Below are 17,233 nucleotides of genomic sequence, written 5' to 3' on the forward strand. Positions count from 1 at the left end.
GACTGGATTCTTGTCTGTTAAGACTTTCAGATAAAAAATTTTAAACTAGAAATTTGAACTGAGATTTGTTCAGGGTTCTGAAGGGTTAATTCATTCTACATTTATTTGTAACTGGCCTTATAGGGTTTTTGAACCCTGTGGTATAAAATATATTTGATAATATTATATATTTCCAATATAAAAAAAATACACTATTTGGCCAAAGTTTTGTGGACACGCCCCATCACACTCTCATGTACTTGTTGAAGGACCCTATTCGCAGCTGTGTGGATTTGTGTTCATTCAGCTACAAGAGCATTTCGTGAGATCAGGCACTGAGGTCAGGAAAGGAGGTATGGGTGCAGAACACTCGAGTTCTTCCACTTCAACCTTGGCAAATCATGACTTCATGGAGCTGGCTTTGGGCACAGGGGCATTGTGATGGTGGAATATGTTAAAGCTAGACTGCCTTTCAGATTTTCAAAGCGTCGGTCATAAAAAGAATTTTCCCCGACACCCAATTATTTTTGTTTCGTGGACCAAAGTTGCAGAATTCGAATCACAGACCTCCAATTTTATTTGTTTTTTTTTTTTAAACAGAACAATTAATGAATTTAAGGCCACGTAGCCCTAAATTCTCCACTATTTTTTCCTGCTTCACCATGACCCAATTCAAGATACTACGTCATGCATCACATGGTGGGCTTTCCCCGTTCGCACAAGGCATTGTGGGATACAAATTTGAAACAGGAGAGAAAAATGGAAGATGTTTGTGTGCGAATGAAATGTGAAAGACCGACTACAGTAATGGAAAGAAAGCGAGAAGAAAAGACGTTATGTTATATACAAAGGAAAGGAAACACAGGACCAAACTAATAAATATCGGCGCTCAGCAAGCACCTCGGTGTGATCAGCTGTTCGTTTAGCGACAGAATGATGGAACGGTCCGTGCACGCTCAAAGGGAAACCTGAGCATGCGTGCACACACACACGGACTTCCTCTGTCTGCTTGACTAGGTAATCCTTTCAAATTAAATAACTTCCCAGCCACAGAATGGCCTGATATTTTGTGAGATATCACAGAAATCAACATGTAACACAATGACCAAATTTCAGAGGGAACTAAATTTCACCGATTTTATGAAATTGAAAGGCCGTCTCGCTTTTAAGGCCTCTTAGTTCAACTGAGGGGGCGGCGTTGTGGTGCAGTGATTAGCACTGTTGCCTCACAGCAAGAAGGTTCTGGGTTTGAGACCAGTTGTCGATGGGGGCCTTTCTGTGTAGAGTTTGCATGTTCTCCCCGTGTCCGTGTGGGTTTCCCCTACAGTCCAAAGACATGCAGTTAGGTTCACTGGCTACTCTAAATTGCATATAGGTGTGTGTGTGTGAGTGCACAGAAAGGAACTGGTCACCTTACTGCCGCAATTCTGGCCAAGTCAACCAAACATGGTTTGCCTCAATAATAATGATGATTACTTCTATAGTGCATTTTGCATGCACATATGATCAAACGCGCTTAAAATATCATACATAAAAGAATACAAATATAAATGAAATGATATCCTAAAGATAATACAAAAACCATAAAATATTGTTGAGCTGTAAAATATATCATACATATAAAATTCTGAAAAATATAAATTAAGAGCTAAATTAATGCGTTTTAAGTAAAGATTTAAAACTAGATAAATGATTAGCATCTCTAATTAACTTTGGCAGCATATTCCAAAGCTTTGGAGCTGCCGATGCAAATGCTCCATCACCAAAGATCTTTTTAGTTATGAATGGGAACGGTTTCAGTAAAAGCTCATTATTCGATCTTAAACTATACTTGGACATCTCTTTGATCTCAATTAAACTAGATACATTTAGGTCCATAAATACTTGGACAGAGGCAACATTTTTCTAATTTTGGTTCTGTACATTACCACAATGAATTGTGAACAAAACAATTCAGATGCAGTTGAAGTTCATACTTTCAGCTTTAATTCAGTGGGTTGAACAAAATGATTGCATGAAAATGTGAGGAACTAAAGCATTTTTTAAACACAATCCCTTCATTTCAGGGGCTCAAAAGTAATTGGACAAATTAAATAATTGTAAATAAAATGTTCATTTCTAATACTTGGTTGAAAACCCTTTGTTGGCAATGACTGCCTGAAGTCTTGAACTCATGGACATCACCAGACGCTGTTTCCCCTCCTTTTTAATGCTCTGCCAGGCCTTTACTGCAGCGGTTTTCAGTTGCGGTTTGTTTGTGGGCCTTTCTGTCTGAAGTTTAGTCTTTAACAAGTGAAATGCATGCTCGATTGGGTTGAGATCAGGTGACTGACTTGGCCATTCAAGAATATTCCACTTCTTTGCTTTAATAAACTCCTGGGTTGCTTTGGCTTTATGTTTTGGGTCATTGTCCATCTGTATTATGAAACGCCGACCAATCAGTTTGGCCGGATTTGAGCACACAATATGTCTCTGAATACCTCAGAATTCATCCGGCTGCTTCTGTCCTGTGTCACATCATCAATAAACACTAGTGACCCAGTGCCACTGGCAGCCATGCATGCCCAAGCCATCACACTGCCTCCACCATGTTTTACAGATGATGTGGTATGCTTTGGATCATGAGCTGTACCACGCCTTCGCCATACTTTTTTCTTTCCATCATTCTGGTAGAGGTTGATCTTGGTTTCATCTGTCCAAAGAATGTTCTTCCAGAACTGTGCTGGCTTTTTTAGATTTTTTTTTTTTAGCAAAGTCCAATCTAGCCTTTTTATTCTTGAGGCTTATGAGTGGCTTGCACCGTGCAGTGAACCCTCTGTATTTACTTTCATGCAGTCTTCTCTTTATGGTAGATTTGGATATTGATACGCCTACCTCCTGGAGAGTGTTGTTCACTTGGTTGGCTGTTGTGAAGGGGTTTCTCTTCACCATGGAAATTATTCTGCGATCATCCACTACTGTTCTCTTCTGTGAGTGTCCAGGTCTTTTTGCATTGATGAGTTCACCAGTGCTTTCTTTCTTTCTTTCTCAGGATGTACCAAACTGTAGATTTTGCCACTCCTAATATTGTAGCAATTTCTCGGATGGGTTTTTTTCTGTTTTCGCAGCTTAAGGATAGCTTGTTTCACCTGCATGGAGAGCTCCTTTGACCACGTTTTCTTCACAGCAAAATCTTCCAAATGCAAGCACCACACCTCAAATCAACACCAGGCCTTTTATCTGCTTAATTGAGAATGACATAATGAAGGAATTTCCCACACTTGCCCATGAAATAGCCTTTGAGTCAATTGTCCAATTACTTTTGGTCCCTTTAAAAAGAGGGTGGCACATGTTAAGGAGCTGAAACTCCTAAACCCTTCATCCAATTTTAATGTGGATACCCTCAAATGAAAGCTGAAAGTCTGGACTTTATGTCCCTGTCCATTATATAACTATAACTTGAATATGTTTCAGTAAACAGGTAAAAAAACAAAATTTATGTCAGTGTCCAAATGTATATGGCCCTAACTGTATATAATTGGGACACAGCCCTTAATAGCTAAAAATGTTAAAATTAATCCTTAAATCTAACTGGCAGCCAGTGCAAGGAACGTAAACTTGGTGAGAAAATCTCAGAAGAATACAAATTAGTCTGGCTGCTGCATTCTGAACTCATTGAAGCTTTTTTAAAATGAACATCAGGCAGCCCATAAAGACGCTTATTACAATCATCTATTCTGCCCATAGTCAATGCATGAACTCAGATTTCTGCTGAATCTTTGGCGAGACATTTTCTAATACGCCTTAAATTATGCAAATAATTTAATGCAGTACACGTCTGAGATATGGGTAGTAAGACTCATGTTTGTATCAAACCATGTTCCGAAGTTCTTTGCAACAGGTGTTGGACTTACTATGACATTTCCATTAGACACGTTGTCAACTTTGACTTTCGCCAGTTGCGAAGCCTGGATCGGGTTCGGGGGGTGACAAGTTCAAGTAAAGGCAAATTGTAATGTTCCAGCATCCAAAGACATTCTATTCAGTTCTGTACAATTCCTTATCGTGTTTTACTCTAGATTTATATTTTTTTGTGTCCACATGCAGCAAAACATAATTTACTAAACCTTCTGCCAGTAATGATTCTCCTCCTACTAATTATTATTCAGTTTTGCCCTTCAGTGAATCTTTACCTCGCCCGCAACGGCGTAAGCAGGGTGAGATATTGACATCAGTTTGTTTGTTTGTGTGTCTGTTAACAATTGAGCGTCTAGACGGTTGGACCAATTGACTTCAAATTTTCAGGGTAGGTGTGCAATGGTCCATAGATTACCTGATTACATTTTGGAGGTAACTGGGTCAAGGTGAAGGTCAAGCTCACCAGAAAGGTCAACCTTTCGGTCAAAAATATCATTTTCCATTATAACTCAAACAGTTTCCAATAGACAAATCTTTACTATTATGAGCATATAGGAACTCCTATATGGCCTTTCATTTGGCACCATAATCTTTGACCTTGAGTGACCCTGGAAGGTCAAACTCAAGGTCATGGATTTTCAGAAGGATGTAATTTGAAAACAGTTGACGGTAGACAGATATTTACCATTATCAACTTACAGGAAGTGCCATATGGGCTTTCATTTGGCACCATGACCTTGAATGACTTTGAAATGTCAAACTCAAAGTCATGGATTTTCATAGGACTATCACCTGACAGCTGATGATTGAGAAATATTACCATTATCAACATAAAGGTATCAAATATGTGCTGCCAGGCGAGGTTTGTTTGGCCTGGCAACACTTGCTATATGTTGATATAATGAACACTGATTCATTCATCTTCACTTTATCCTGATCAGGTCATGATGGATCCATGGGAACACTGGGTGTGAGGAAGAGACATCCCAATGGGACGCCAGTCCAGGGCAGGGCACCATGCACAGAAACTCACACACTGGTAGGGCAAGTAGGAGGAAACCAACCCAACCAAACCCACCCCACCAACCAACCAACCCAAACAAACAAAACGCACGTAGGGAGAGCATGTGACACTCCCTGCAGACAGTAACCTGAGCTCAGGATCAAACCTGCATCCCACCATCCTGACCCATATACTCAACATAACGTACAAAAGTAAATAAGTGGTAAGTGAAATCATACAACTTTAAAAAATATTCTTTAATTGAGCTCATTTGGAAAGAAAAATTCAGCCTTCCAAAAAAACAAAACCGATCGTAATATACAACACCTGGCAAGGACAAGGTCAATGTGTCTAATTATCAATAATATGCAGTGGATTCGACTTGCATCTGCTTTTAAAGTGGTAACTGCGTACATGTGACAGAATTATTATTTTTTCAACAGTTCAGAAATGTATTCCAAGTAATGCTAGAAATAGAAAAATGAACCCTGAGAGAAACTTTGTTTTTTCCTCAAGACAGACACAGAAAAAAAAAATAAACTGGGGAAAGATGATAGACAGATTAAAAAGAAAAAAAAATCCAACAGAAATCTGCCTTGACATTCAAAGACAGAAAAAGAAAATATGCAAGAAAGACTATTTCTCAGATTCACTGGGTTGCTCATGCATTTTCTTTTCATTCCTTTTTTTTTTTTTAAGTCCAGTTACTTTTAGAGATAACTTTCCATCACGTTGAAAACATTCATTAAATGATTAAATTTGAACATGGTCGAGGGCAATTATTTCAAGGTCCTTATTTTGTTATATGTATTTTTCATGTTTATAGGTCACGCTCGCCAATTCGCTAGAATTCCTCAATTCATCCAGATTTGGTAAGAAACATTAACTGCTTAAACCATCAAGAATGGATATTAAAAGATATCCTGACTTTACAGTTTACATTTGTAATAGAGAAAGCGGGAAATGAAAATAAACTGGCAAAATTATGAACACACTGACTTCATTATCACCTTCCAATGTCAAAACAAAATCAAAACTAATAACATATTTACCCTATACAGATAAAAATGACTAAAGAGCTTGCGGTTAAACTATCTCACATTCCCCCCCAAGACATTTAGATATCTTTGTACAAGATATGTTCGGAAAGATTTAAAAATGCAACAAACCTTTCATTGCAACTATAACAAAATTACATCGATTATGTACACTAAGCCTTAAACCTTCATCACACTAGCCTAATTCAGTTTTAGATGCATTACCATTTTACTAGAATGTACCACACCACTCCTGCTGAAATCAGCCAGTAGACGCTACACTTAAATACATGAATGCAAACAGGTGAAACCAAGAACAAGACATCAAGACATCCTACTGTCTGTGCTAGGGTGACTAAAAATATATTTATATATATATTATATATTTACAAAGCTGACATACATTAATCAGTAGAAATGCATTACACGACGATGTTAAAAACAAGCAGTGAGAAACGAGCATTCAAACTAAAGCATACAAGATGCTGAGGGTAGAATGACTTCCTGTTCCTTAGAAGATCACGGTAAATCAGTTGCTAACCGAGTGACACTATTTAATACTTCCTATCACCTTATCTATACAGGTTATGATCACTGACAACTCTGCGAAGGATTCTCGTCCTGGAGGAAAACAAACATTCATTCACAATGAAATGTTTTGTTTGGATAATCATGATGACAAATCACTTATCCTTCAGTTATCATCCTGTCGACACGAGCAAAAGAAATTTTGAACCAGAACTGTAAACGAAAAGCTAAAAACACTTGGTACTCTGGGATGATGATGATGATGATGTCGGGTACACTTTTACAAATCGTTGTGTAAAAGTCAACACCGATAACAAAAAGAATGCTAATGCCTACAAGCCACAACGAAGGATTTAGAGGTTTAAGACCACCAAGATGTCGAAATCAGAACACATTCATTAATGAGGTCCAGAGAGAAAAAAAAAAAAAAGGATGACAAACGGTAAAAGCAGAAAACCAGTGCTAAGCCTTCTCTAAAGTGATAACTAAATCAGATTGTGGTTTTAAAGCTATCCAAGAACAACCGTATCTCACAGGCTGCCACACCATATTAACAAGATGGGGGGAGAAAACAAAAAACCCAACCCAAATACCTTTGCTCATGGCAAAAGGAGAGCCATATCGGAGTTATTTAACGTTTTTTTTTACTGATAATGGTCTTTTCTACACAACAAATCCCCCCCTTTTTTTTTAAAATTTTATTTACCCTTCATGGATAGAACTAAAGGGCATTGAAAGAGAGAATCCGTTTTGTTTGCTTTAACTTTAAATGACTATTAATGTGTCACGTATTTGTCTGGAATTTAAAACCTGCAGTCTCACTGGCTTTTGCAGATAAAAAGTTAGATCATAATCACACAACGGCCCTGATGCAACTTTAGGATTCGTTACTACTATAGAATAAACCCAACTACACTTGAGTTTCGCTCTGGTACCAAGTGATTGAATTGAGAAATTTGTAACGGTTAGTTGCGTCCCATGCAAAAATGGTAGCAAATCCTGCCTCATGAGAGCACTTGAATTACTGGACTCATTATATGAAAATGCTGTACTTCTTTTTAAAACAAACACAGTCCCCCTTCCCCAAAATGTCACTGGACTGCAACTCGTAGCTGTATAGGTCACCTGTAAAACTGAATCTTACGACGCTGCACAATTAACTGCAAGTGCAGAGGTTCCATTTCAATCAAGACGCAGAGCAATTATGTAAGTCATATTACAGCAACGAAGACTGAAGCCGTATCCACACGACCCGTGCTTAAGAGCTTCTACTTTTCTTACAGAATGCATACGTACAAAAGAATTCAATTAAATGAAGACAGACAAACAAAGGCTAATACATGTTAAATAAAAGGGTAATAAAAATATACGCTAAAAAGAGGTATTGAGCTTACAAATGATGAAAAGAATATTTTACATGAAACAGGTCACAATTATAATAATAATAATAATAATAATAAAAATCAGTCTGTCCTTTGTTCTCCAACAACAATATCCTTCAGCCATTTTGTCTTTCCCCTTTTCCTCAGTGTTTGTCCCTTCACTTTCCTGCTTCTTCTCCTGAGACACACGTCACCACACCTCACCTTTCCCAATGATCTTTACAGAAGAAGTTTGCCATTGCGGTGTATTTTCAAAATCTTTCCCAGTCTCTGTTTAGCTGTGGCAAGTCCTTTCTTTGGGCGTTTCCCTGGAAGGAAGGAAAATTATTATTTGCATTTTTCTCCAGCAATTTACATTTTAACCAAAAGGGCCTCAAAATGACCTCTGACTAGTCATGTAGATATGGGACATGATGGCTGATTAAAAACCATATGTGCTGGTGCTTTTTGGATCATTTTAATATTCCAGTCTGGTAGGCTGGTCAATGAGGCACAAGATATACAGGCACACTTGAGAATTGAAATTAAAGGATAAGGCAACTTTTGTACAGTGTGTGTAATAGGAGAAAAACATATACGTAATCAATTCCGTTAATTATTTCCATTATATATCGAACATGAAAAAATATTTTTAACTTTGAAATCATGAATTGACACAGAGGAGCCGAAGCTGGAGGAGGAGGCAGCCATTTTGAGATTGTGGGCAACTATAAACCAATCAGAATCTTTCGTTAATGCGCCTCCCTCTGATCTGTGACGTCACTGGGCCCATAAAAACAGTGTTTACAGACAGATCACTGTGATGACAGTAAGGAGTCCCGGCGGGTGGCTTGTATTCGATGCGCAGATATTCACGCCTATGAGCAATTTAGAGTAGCCAGTGAACCTAACCGCATGTCTTTGGACTGTGGGGGAAACCGGAGCACCCGGAGGAAACCCACGCAGACACGGGGAGAACATGCAAACTCCGCACAGAGCCAGTGGGCTCGAATACAGAACCTTCTTGCTGTGAGGCGATAGCACGAACCACTACACCACCGTGACGACCATTAATATGCTAATCTCCAGCCCAAACATGCAATGATATGAATTTAGTGCTGTACAGCCCACTGCTAACAGCCTCGAGCATTTACCTTGTCCTACCCCAGCAGCCCCAGGACTCGCCATCCCAGCAGGTGAGGGTGCAGAGGGGGAGTAACTGCTGCTGTTCTGCGGAGACAGAGATGGTCGTCTGGAGGTGAGGAAAACGCCTGGAGCCATGGCAGCGCTCCCTCTGGGGCCACCTGGGCCAAATGGGCCCGGGCCTGCTGTGTATTCATGGTCCAGCAGGCTGGCCGAGTATGTCTCTACTCTCCTCTCCTCTACGATACAGTCCACCAGAGGCTCAGGGGGCAGTGGGGGTGACATGGAGTCTGGCTGTATCTGGTGATGGGATGCTGCTGAATGCACTTTCTCTTGAGGGAGCTTCTTTTTTGTGTACTTTCTCTTTGTCGTAGTCTTCTGCTGCTCCTAAAAAAGAAAGAAAGAAAGAAAGAAAGAAAGTTCAGCAAACAGCACTTTATTTGTAAATCCAGTGCCTGCTTGGCGATTACCTGTTGTGCCAGTTTGGCAGCAGCAGCAGCAAGCCCAGTCTCGACAGATGCAACTCGGGCACCTTCCCTCACTGGCCGCTCCTGCTTCGGCAGGGTGGGAGTCACGCGAGCTGATATTGAAATAGCCGCAACAAAAACTCTGTCAATTACATATATGCTTGTGTGGCTATAAGAGAACCATAATGAAATTATTGACTAGAATATTATTGCCATTATTGTCGTCTTGTACCTTTAGGACTCCACGGTGTATCATCCCAGTTTCTTTTTTTCTTCATTTTGGATTTCAGTGTGTGTTCTTCCTCATCTGACTCTAAGGAAGGGTACACTAAAGAACGGGGAAAATATTCGAAAAGCGTTTATAGATAGACGATGTTAAATCAAACAATTCTAACAGGAATCAAAATGGTGGTTGTGATTGAGTACGAAATTGAACGTGTACATGCATGACAAAGCTGTAAAGCCCGTTTAACACTGGAAAATGCTATGACCACACCACAATACTCTTAAATTCACACGGTGCACAGCTCAGAAGCATAATGAAGGAGCAGCACAGAGTATTAAATTCGTCAAACCAAATTTTCACAGCGATTACGTGAAAAGACTGCACAACACAGCAAGTATGAGCATTGTATTTTTAGAAAGAGAAACCTTTGTCACATGCACACTTCAAGCATAGTGAGAGTCATCCTCTGCATTTAACCCATCTGAAGCAGTGAACACACGCGCGCACACACCCAGAGCAGTGGGTAGCCACACTACAGCACCTGGGGAGCAGTCAGGGGTTCGGTACCTTGCTCAAGGGCACTTCAGCCCAAGGCCGCCCCACGTCAATCTAACTGCATGTCTTTGAACTGTGGGGGAAACCCACGCCGACATGAGGAGAACATGCAAACTCCACACAAAAAGGCCCCAGCTGGCCGCAAACCCAGAACCTTCTTGCTGTGAAGCGACAGTGCTAACCGCTACACCACCGTGTGGCCCCATTTTTGCAATGCTTATTGCTAGAAGCTAACAGATAGAATCCAAACAAAACAAGATATTGACCATGCACAGTGAGAATGTATTGCAAACTTGGCTAACATTCTGCGAAACTGGTGTGGTTACCATATTTGTGGTAGTCTGCACCCACCATAATCAGAGTCTTTGAAACATGTTCCCAGCGTCTCCTGCTCATCAGGACTGTCGTCGTCACTGAGGTGCCTGGCAGGCCGTTTGATAGGCCGCTTGCCTGGTCTTTGGATGATGGCCTTCTTCACACTTTTCTTCTCTACGCCACCCACCCACATGGCCCTCCTGGCTTTGTCTTTCATTGTCCCCAACCTCTCACCTCTTCCAGACATAGACAAAGGAGAGGAGGAAGCAGAGGAAGAGGATGAAGACGAGGAAGAAGAAGAAGGAGGATTGGCCATGGACAGCATGCCCTGGATGGCATCACGGGTACTGGGAGAGGCTGGCGCTTCCTCACTACAAAACACACACGGGGGGGAAGGAAAAAAAAAAAAAATTCACACAATATTGTTTAAGCAGTTTGCCTTTTGCTCCCATTTTTTTTTTTCAAATATACTTTATCCTCAGTGGATGTTTAAAACAAATGCTTCTGGTACACTAAACTGTGCTGAAATGTATTTTTATTCACCAAGCAGAACTTGGTGGTGGGTGGTGTATCAGTCAAAATAAGACCCTGGTAGAAATCTGTCAACGAGTAGAAATATTCAGGCACAGCTTCTGAGATGTCTCAGGAACGAGAAGGTGAGTGGAGCAGAGAGGAAAATAAAAAATAAAAAAGGAAACCAGCATGATCAACGAGAAACAGGTTACCGTCACGACCCTGCTGGGACAGGGAGATGTAATCCGTTATCACCAATGTTATTTTACGAAACAAAACAAGGGTCTCAGGATTGTTAAATACTATCCAGACCGATTGTAAACTGCAAAGTTTTCTTTTGTCATTTTATTCCATTGTTATTTACATACAAAATGAATCATGTATTTTATAACAGATACCGTACCTGTACTGTGGAACATTCACTTAAATTTAAAGCCAAAAGAATACTCCTGACAATTCTGTAAGTCATTTATGGATCTCATTTTACAAATTGTCTGTATTAGTGTGAAATTCACCACTGCAGCTCAAAACGGAATGGTAAAAGGTAGTTAGTTATGTACCTGAGGGCAGGATCCAGGCCAGCTACCTGTTTGCTTGCCTTAAGCAAGTCCAGGATTCCCCCTGCCCCTGCCTTTAATCCTTGCACAGTGAGCATCTCTTCATCTGTGGTGTAATCCTCCTGAGACGCACAAAAAAAGATTTACTTCAGGTAATAAAATTCTTGTAGCTCTACCATGTTACTCTATACCGTAGGCAAATGAACTCAGCTCAAGTTTACCTCAATGTCAAAATCCACCTCCCCAGGCTCTCTGATGCGGTGTGGGTCTGAGCATGGTTTTGCTCGTGGTAGTTTCCTGGGAAGACCTATTGCAGAGCGGTACTGACTTATATCTTGATATTAGATGAACAAAAATAACTTCCACAAAGAGAGAGAGAGAGAGAGAGAGAGAGAGAGAGAGAGAGAGAGAGAGAAAAGCCAAAAAAAAACACATGATCCTACCAGCTAGTTTCTTTTTGCTGGGTACAACTGGCCTGCGACGAGGAGGAGGACTTTCATCTATCTGAAGCTCATCTTCAGAATCAAAGTCTGATGAAAGAGCTGAGCTGCTTGTAAGAGGCTGGAACTGAGCAGTGCGTCCTGCTCCATTAGTGTTACTAGAGCGGCCCCCCTTCTTCCTAAAAGGACAGCGAATAAGAGTGTTACAGAACAGAAAACTCCATCACTACAGCAGTGCAAAAGGGATACAATACTGTTGTTGATAAGGCCCAGTCATACCCTTGTATCTTGCCATTGGTGAGAACAAGTTTAAGCTTGCTCTTATTTATTTTCCCTTCAAAGTCTTCGACACAAGCAGCTGGCAGGTCCATCTTTTGGAAAGAAAGCACACAATGAAAAACGAACAACCTACAGGACATGGAAGGATTTGCCCAATCCAAAGTGTTTGTTCGTCTCTTTAAATCTGTTTTCACATGATTTGCATGCTACCTTGCTCTTGTTTTTGGCTTTATTTCCTGGTTGAAATTTCTTCAGGGTGTGTTTAGTATGAATCTCAAGCAGATCCAGCTCTCCTGCCTCCATCTTCATCTCCTTCCCTTTCGGGCCTTTTTTCTTGACCCCTGGAGGACCTACGCCCCCACCACCAGGCCCTTCCTTGGGTTTAGGACCTCTTTTTTTACCCGGCGGTCTGCCAGGGTTAAGAGGAGTGGTTAATGGAGGTTTGGGGTGGGCAGAAGGAAGGGCCTGTGAGCCACCAAAGGGAGCCCCACCTCTGTTTATATTCTGTTGGAAGATGTCCTGTCAAGAGATAAATACATTCTTAAATCTGGGGGGAAAAAAAACATCAGGCATTTAAACCTCTAAAAAGTTCAGTGCATTCCCACATGTTTACTGAACAGAGAGTGATTCTGACCTCGACAAGTCGTATCTCTTTAGCCAAGTCCTTCACCAGCTGTTGGGTCTTAATGGTTTCTGGGATCTCCTCCTCATGATCGGCCAAGGACTGAAGCGCAAACAGCAACCGAATAAAAGTTGCTTTTTAGTGAAGTCAATCTAGGTGTCTAAAATTGCTGACCGTTTGAAAATAACACTAATGCCATAGCATAAAGGCTGAAGATGGATTATTTTTTTGTTCAGGTGAAATAAGTTTAAAAAAAAAAAAAAAGTGTTAAAGGAGAACTGAAGGCAAATTTTTATGATCAAAATTCTATTTCTCATTTTATTAAACATCGGAATGCATTTTTGATCGCTATTTTGTCACTGCTATAGCAAGTTATGAGTGTTTGAAATATGCTCCGTAATATATATCAGTCCATGTGTCAAAGCAATGGCCGTAAACGAGATTCGTTGAGACCTGTGCGAGACATCGTAGGACGGAAGTAAAACGTACAGCGGAAATCAAAGTGACCAACCCTGTGTCCGAAATCGCTCACTCGTTCACTACTCCCTACACCCTATATAGGGAATTACTATATACAGGACTGTATAGTGAGCTCATTGGTAAAATGAAGAAAACAAAACAAAACGCTTTTGGATAGTAGCCCATTGCGCTGGTATTTACGCCATTACTGTCGCACAATTAAAACGTGCCAGATCAGTCGGCTGGTGGGTTTTCAAAAGAATAAAAACATGTATTACATCCTGACCCCTACTTGGTGGACTTTTTACTTTTTATTTATCTATTTTTTTTTCTTTTGTTTATAATTGTAAAGCATCCTTGGGTTTTTTGAAAGGCACTATATAAATTTAACATTATTATTATGCATGTATTTGTGATAAATCCATATTATACTGAGCGCATTTCCCACATTAATCAGTACAAAGTCCCTGCATCTTTCAGTTCTTTATAAATCAAGGCTGAATACTTTCTTCTTTGCCGCTGACTTTTATTAAATCAAATTTGAGACTTTTAATTTGATTTCTTTCAGCGCGACCGCAATGGATGATGGGATATATTGCTTTGGTTAGTGACCATCGTTGTACACTACTTTTCATGATTCGTTGTGGGATACTTTGAGTGCACTATATAGGGTGTAAATAATCCTCACTGTCATTTTGGACAGCACTACAAAATGGCGAACTCACTATATAGTGCCCTATATAACAAGTAGGGAGCGATTTCGGACACAGGGCAACATCTGCCAACGTTGTCAGAAGGCACGTGCGCCTTCTTTCGAATGCTGACGTAATCAAGCCGGAAATTTTGTTTGTTTTGATAGCAAAGTTTGAAAAAAGTAGGCAGTAATCGTCATTTAAACTCATTTTTGTGCAATGTTTCGTTTGGAAAACAGTTTTCAAAATGGCGGCACTGACGCATGGCTGACACTTCACGTTTCGAAGTCTCGTGAAGATCGCGCGGATAAGCGACGCCTACCGAGGACCAAACGAACTACATTCAGCACGGCTAAAAACCGAACAGGCTGATAAGTATAATATTTAATTGCAATTAGTTGGTAATACGAGTCACGATACAAGGTTACTAAAACCGAAAACGTAATTGAATAACACGTTAATGAAGAAATAAAGCAAGTTTAGAAATGACTTCAGTTCCCCTTTAAGTTCATAGCTTTACCCGTGTTGTGTTTTGGGCCTCTGCGCCAATTTGTGGTTGGGAAACCATCAGAGCCTAATCTAGGAATTTGAAAATAGGGGACAGAAAATATTAACATGGGTAAAACTATCCCTCATTTGTTCCAGTTAGTGGGGACAGAAAAATAAGTAATACATTGGTAGATATTTTCAAGAGTACATCTATAAACAGAACAGTTTTATTAATAAAACTAAATACATGTAACAAACATTCATATCAGATGTTAATTATATAATATAATTATGGCACTATACATATCCTTTAATGCAGTGATATGAAAACCATATCAGCAAACACTTATCCACAGTTTATAGTATTGCACAAACATTATGATCAGATCTGAACTTAAAGTGTAAAGATTTTAGATCAAAAACTATATGAAGAATTATATACTGCAAAACCTTACAAATATGACTAGTTTTCTGTTATATGACTAGGTTACTGTTTTACTATAAATCATGTGACTAGCCTATTTTTACCAATTTGACCACCAGTAGTATAATGTTGCATTTCAAATATGACTAGGTTAATATTGCATATCAAATAGTACTTGTATCGGGTTGTGTAATGTCGGCTGGATTAGTATCGGTCACTTCTGTGTCTTCGTTTTGTTTCCTTTTTTTGTCCAAAGGTCTTTCAACGTGACCACGCGTTTTGACATTGTTATGTTTGGATGAGACAGAACGATATGCCATGTGCTTTTGGGTATTTTTAAAACACTTCACACGATTGGTTGAGATACACTGTCTTCCGGTTCAGTGACCAATGATATAATAGTTCACAAAACCGTTTTACCCGCTAAATAAACCATTCAGAATACTTCGGTCCTTTCCGATATTTTCCGATTGGTGTGTAAACACCGCTATATTTACCGCAGTGCTTGCTAGCTGGTGCTGACAAATTGATACGCACAAGATTCAGTAAAACGCGACTACACGCTCTCTACTTATAAATGCGCGACAAAATGAATAGATACGCGATATCACTCTCGTGCCCAAAAAGTGGATGTGCGACAGACAGATAAAAAAAACGCGCATTATCGCGTATTACGCGCCCTAGATTAGGCTCTGAACCATGCCACAATGCTGGTTACATAGCGTACAAATACCAATATTTAGTGTAGCTGTAGTGTATGGTGTGTAAGAGTTCTGCACTATGTAAGCCTAGTAATAAAAACCTGAAACTTCCCGTTCTATGTGATTGTGACAGATCACCTCTTTGCGAGTCCAGCTTCGGAAGGCATTATTGAGAGCCTTGGCTCCATTGACCAGATAAGATGCAGGATGCCGTCGATTTTCCCTCAGACCTACATAACAAACAGCAACATAAGAACTACTCAGTGGAACTGAATCGGCTTCCATGATCCTACTTGCTGATTTAACTATACCAGAAATCACCCTTTAAGTTATATTTTATAATCTTACTCAACTTGATTCTGCTCAGTTATTTTTGATGCAACATAACCATCAGGGAAAGGCTGTGATCTATACGTTTAACGTATATTTAACAAATTTCTGGAACGTCTTACCTCTGAAAGTGTCAAGGAGGTGCTTGCCAACATACCAGCACATGGCCTCAAAGTTAGGAAACTTAAATAAGTCTGCTGTTTTGAGTCTCTTCTCTATTTCATATGCTCTGAGAAAGACATAGGGGGGAGAAACCCCACCAGAAATTGATTTACTTATCAATGGTAGTCATGTTATTAACAGTAATATATCCAAAGCAAATATACAAACGAGTAGATTAACTCTTTACCGAAGCTGCATATCGATGTTGAGGCTGTGAAGAAAATTTCCACCAAATGCCAGGCAGTCAACAGGCGTAAGAACTGCATGGATCCATCCTGATGGAAAACAAAATACCACAAGACATCAAATAAAACCTTCAAAAATTAAAACTGTCTTTCCTACAGCTCAGTGAACACAGCTCTACTGTACAAGCGGACATTTACGATGGAGAAACTGGAATTTTAGCTGAGGCATGACAAATAAGTCCCAGGCTTAAAAGATTCCAGAACTTTCCTTTAAGTCCCATAACTTTTGATTAATTTAATCATCATACAACAAAACGAATGCTTTGTACCAGTCGGAATAAACAGAGTGTTTCCTTGCTTGAGTGAGCACTTGTAGCACATGTCCACTTGGTCCCCAAAGAAGAGCTCATTCTGATTGGAGGAGGAGCTCCAGCGTTCAAACAGTGCCAGGTTAGCGGGAGTTGGACGGATCAGATAGAAAATCTTCTCACCCTGAGTCAAAAACACACCAATTCTCTAAATCGTTAAAACGCTTGAAACTACTTTTACAGACACATGAAATGGTTTAAGGTTTGAAAATCCAGCTCTTTTACTACAATTAAATAAAATGTGCCTTACCCGTAGCACGTGGTACCATACAGAGGTTCCTCCAAAATCAATATGGAAATCAGTGTAGCTGTCCTTCACCCCCATCAGGCAGTACTTCTGCACATTTGGCCTCTCAAACACAGATACTTCTGGCCACAGGTTTTCCACCCATGATAGTTTCCGCACAATCTTTGGGGTCTCTACGAGGTTAGACAACCTAGTACACACAAAAATAGGAGGTTCCTGGCAACACTGCTATTTTAAACAGCAACTTAATGTTA

At 40.0% G+C, this 17,233-nt stretch overlaps 1 protein-coding gene across 2 annotated transcripts in view; it reads right to left on the bottom strand.

Annotated features, from left to right (window-relative positions):
- Nucleotides 1–5,117: 5,117 nt before the first annotated feature.
- phf8 (PHD finger protein 8) overlaps nucleotides 5,118–17,233 on the bottom strand; it is a 33,745-nt gene continuing 21,629 nt past the window's right edge. For both annotated transcript variants that reach the window (XM_060938452.1, XM_060938453.1), the window contains exons 7-22: nucleotides 16,983–17,169; nucleotides 16,694–16,856; nucleotides 16,367–16,454; nucleotides 16,140–16,246; nucleotides 15,826–15,917; nucleotides 12,935–13,024; nucleotides 12,511–12,819; nucleotides 12,301–12,392; nucleotides 12,025–12,200; nucleotides 11,803–11,888; nucleotides 11,585–11,703; nucleotides 10,548–10,882; nucleotides 9,648–9,743; nucleotides 9,419–9,528; nucleotides 8,960–9,335; nucleotides 5,118–8,134 (exon numbers count right to left, since the gene is read on the bottom strand). In XM_060938452.1, coding sequence (XP_060794435.1) covers nucleotides 8,046–8,134; nucleotides 8,960–9,335; nucleotides 9,419–9,528; nucleotides 9,648–9,743; nucleotides 10,548–10,882; nucleotides 11,585–11,703; nucleotides 11,803–11,888; nucleotides 12,025–12,200; nucleotides 12,301–12,392; nucleotides 12,511–12,819; nucleotides 12,935–13,024; nucleotides 15,826–15,917; nucleotides 16,140–16,246; nucleotides 16,367–16,454; nucleotides 16,694–16,856; nucleotides 16,983–17,169 — 2,515 coding nt within the window. In that variant the 3' untranslated portion in view covers nucleotides 5,118–8,045. The remainder of the gene's footprint in view (nucleotides 8,135–8,959; nucleotides 9,336–9,418; nucleotides 9,529–9,647; nucleotides 9,744–10,547; nucleotides 10,883–11,584; nucleotides 11,704–11,802; nucleotides 11,889–12,024; nucleotides 12,201–12,300; nucleotides 12,393–12,510; nucleotides 12,820–12,934; nucleotides 13,025–15,825; nucleotides 15,918–16,139; nucleotides 16,247–16,366; nucleotides 16,455–16,693; nucleotides 16,857–16,982; nucleotides 17,170–17,233) is intronic.

Source organism: Neoarius graeffei, chromosome 13 (genome assembly GCF_027579695.1).
Source record: "Neoarius graeffei isolate fNeoGra1 chromosome 13, fNeoGra1.pri, whole genome shotgun sequence".
Taxonomy (NCBI): Eukaryota; Metazoa; Chordata; class Actinopteri; order Siluriformes; family Ariidae; genus Neoarius; species Neoarius graeffei.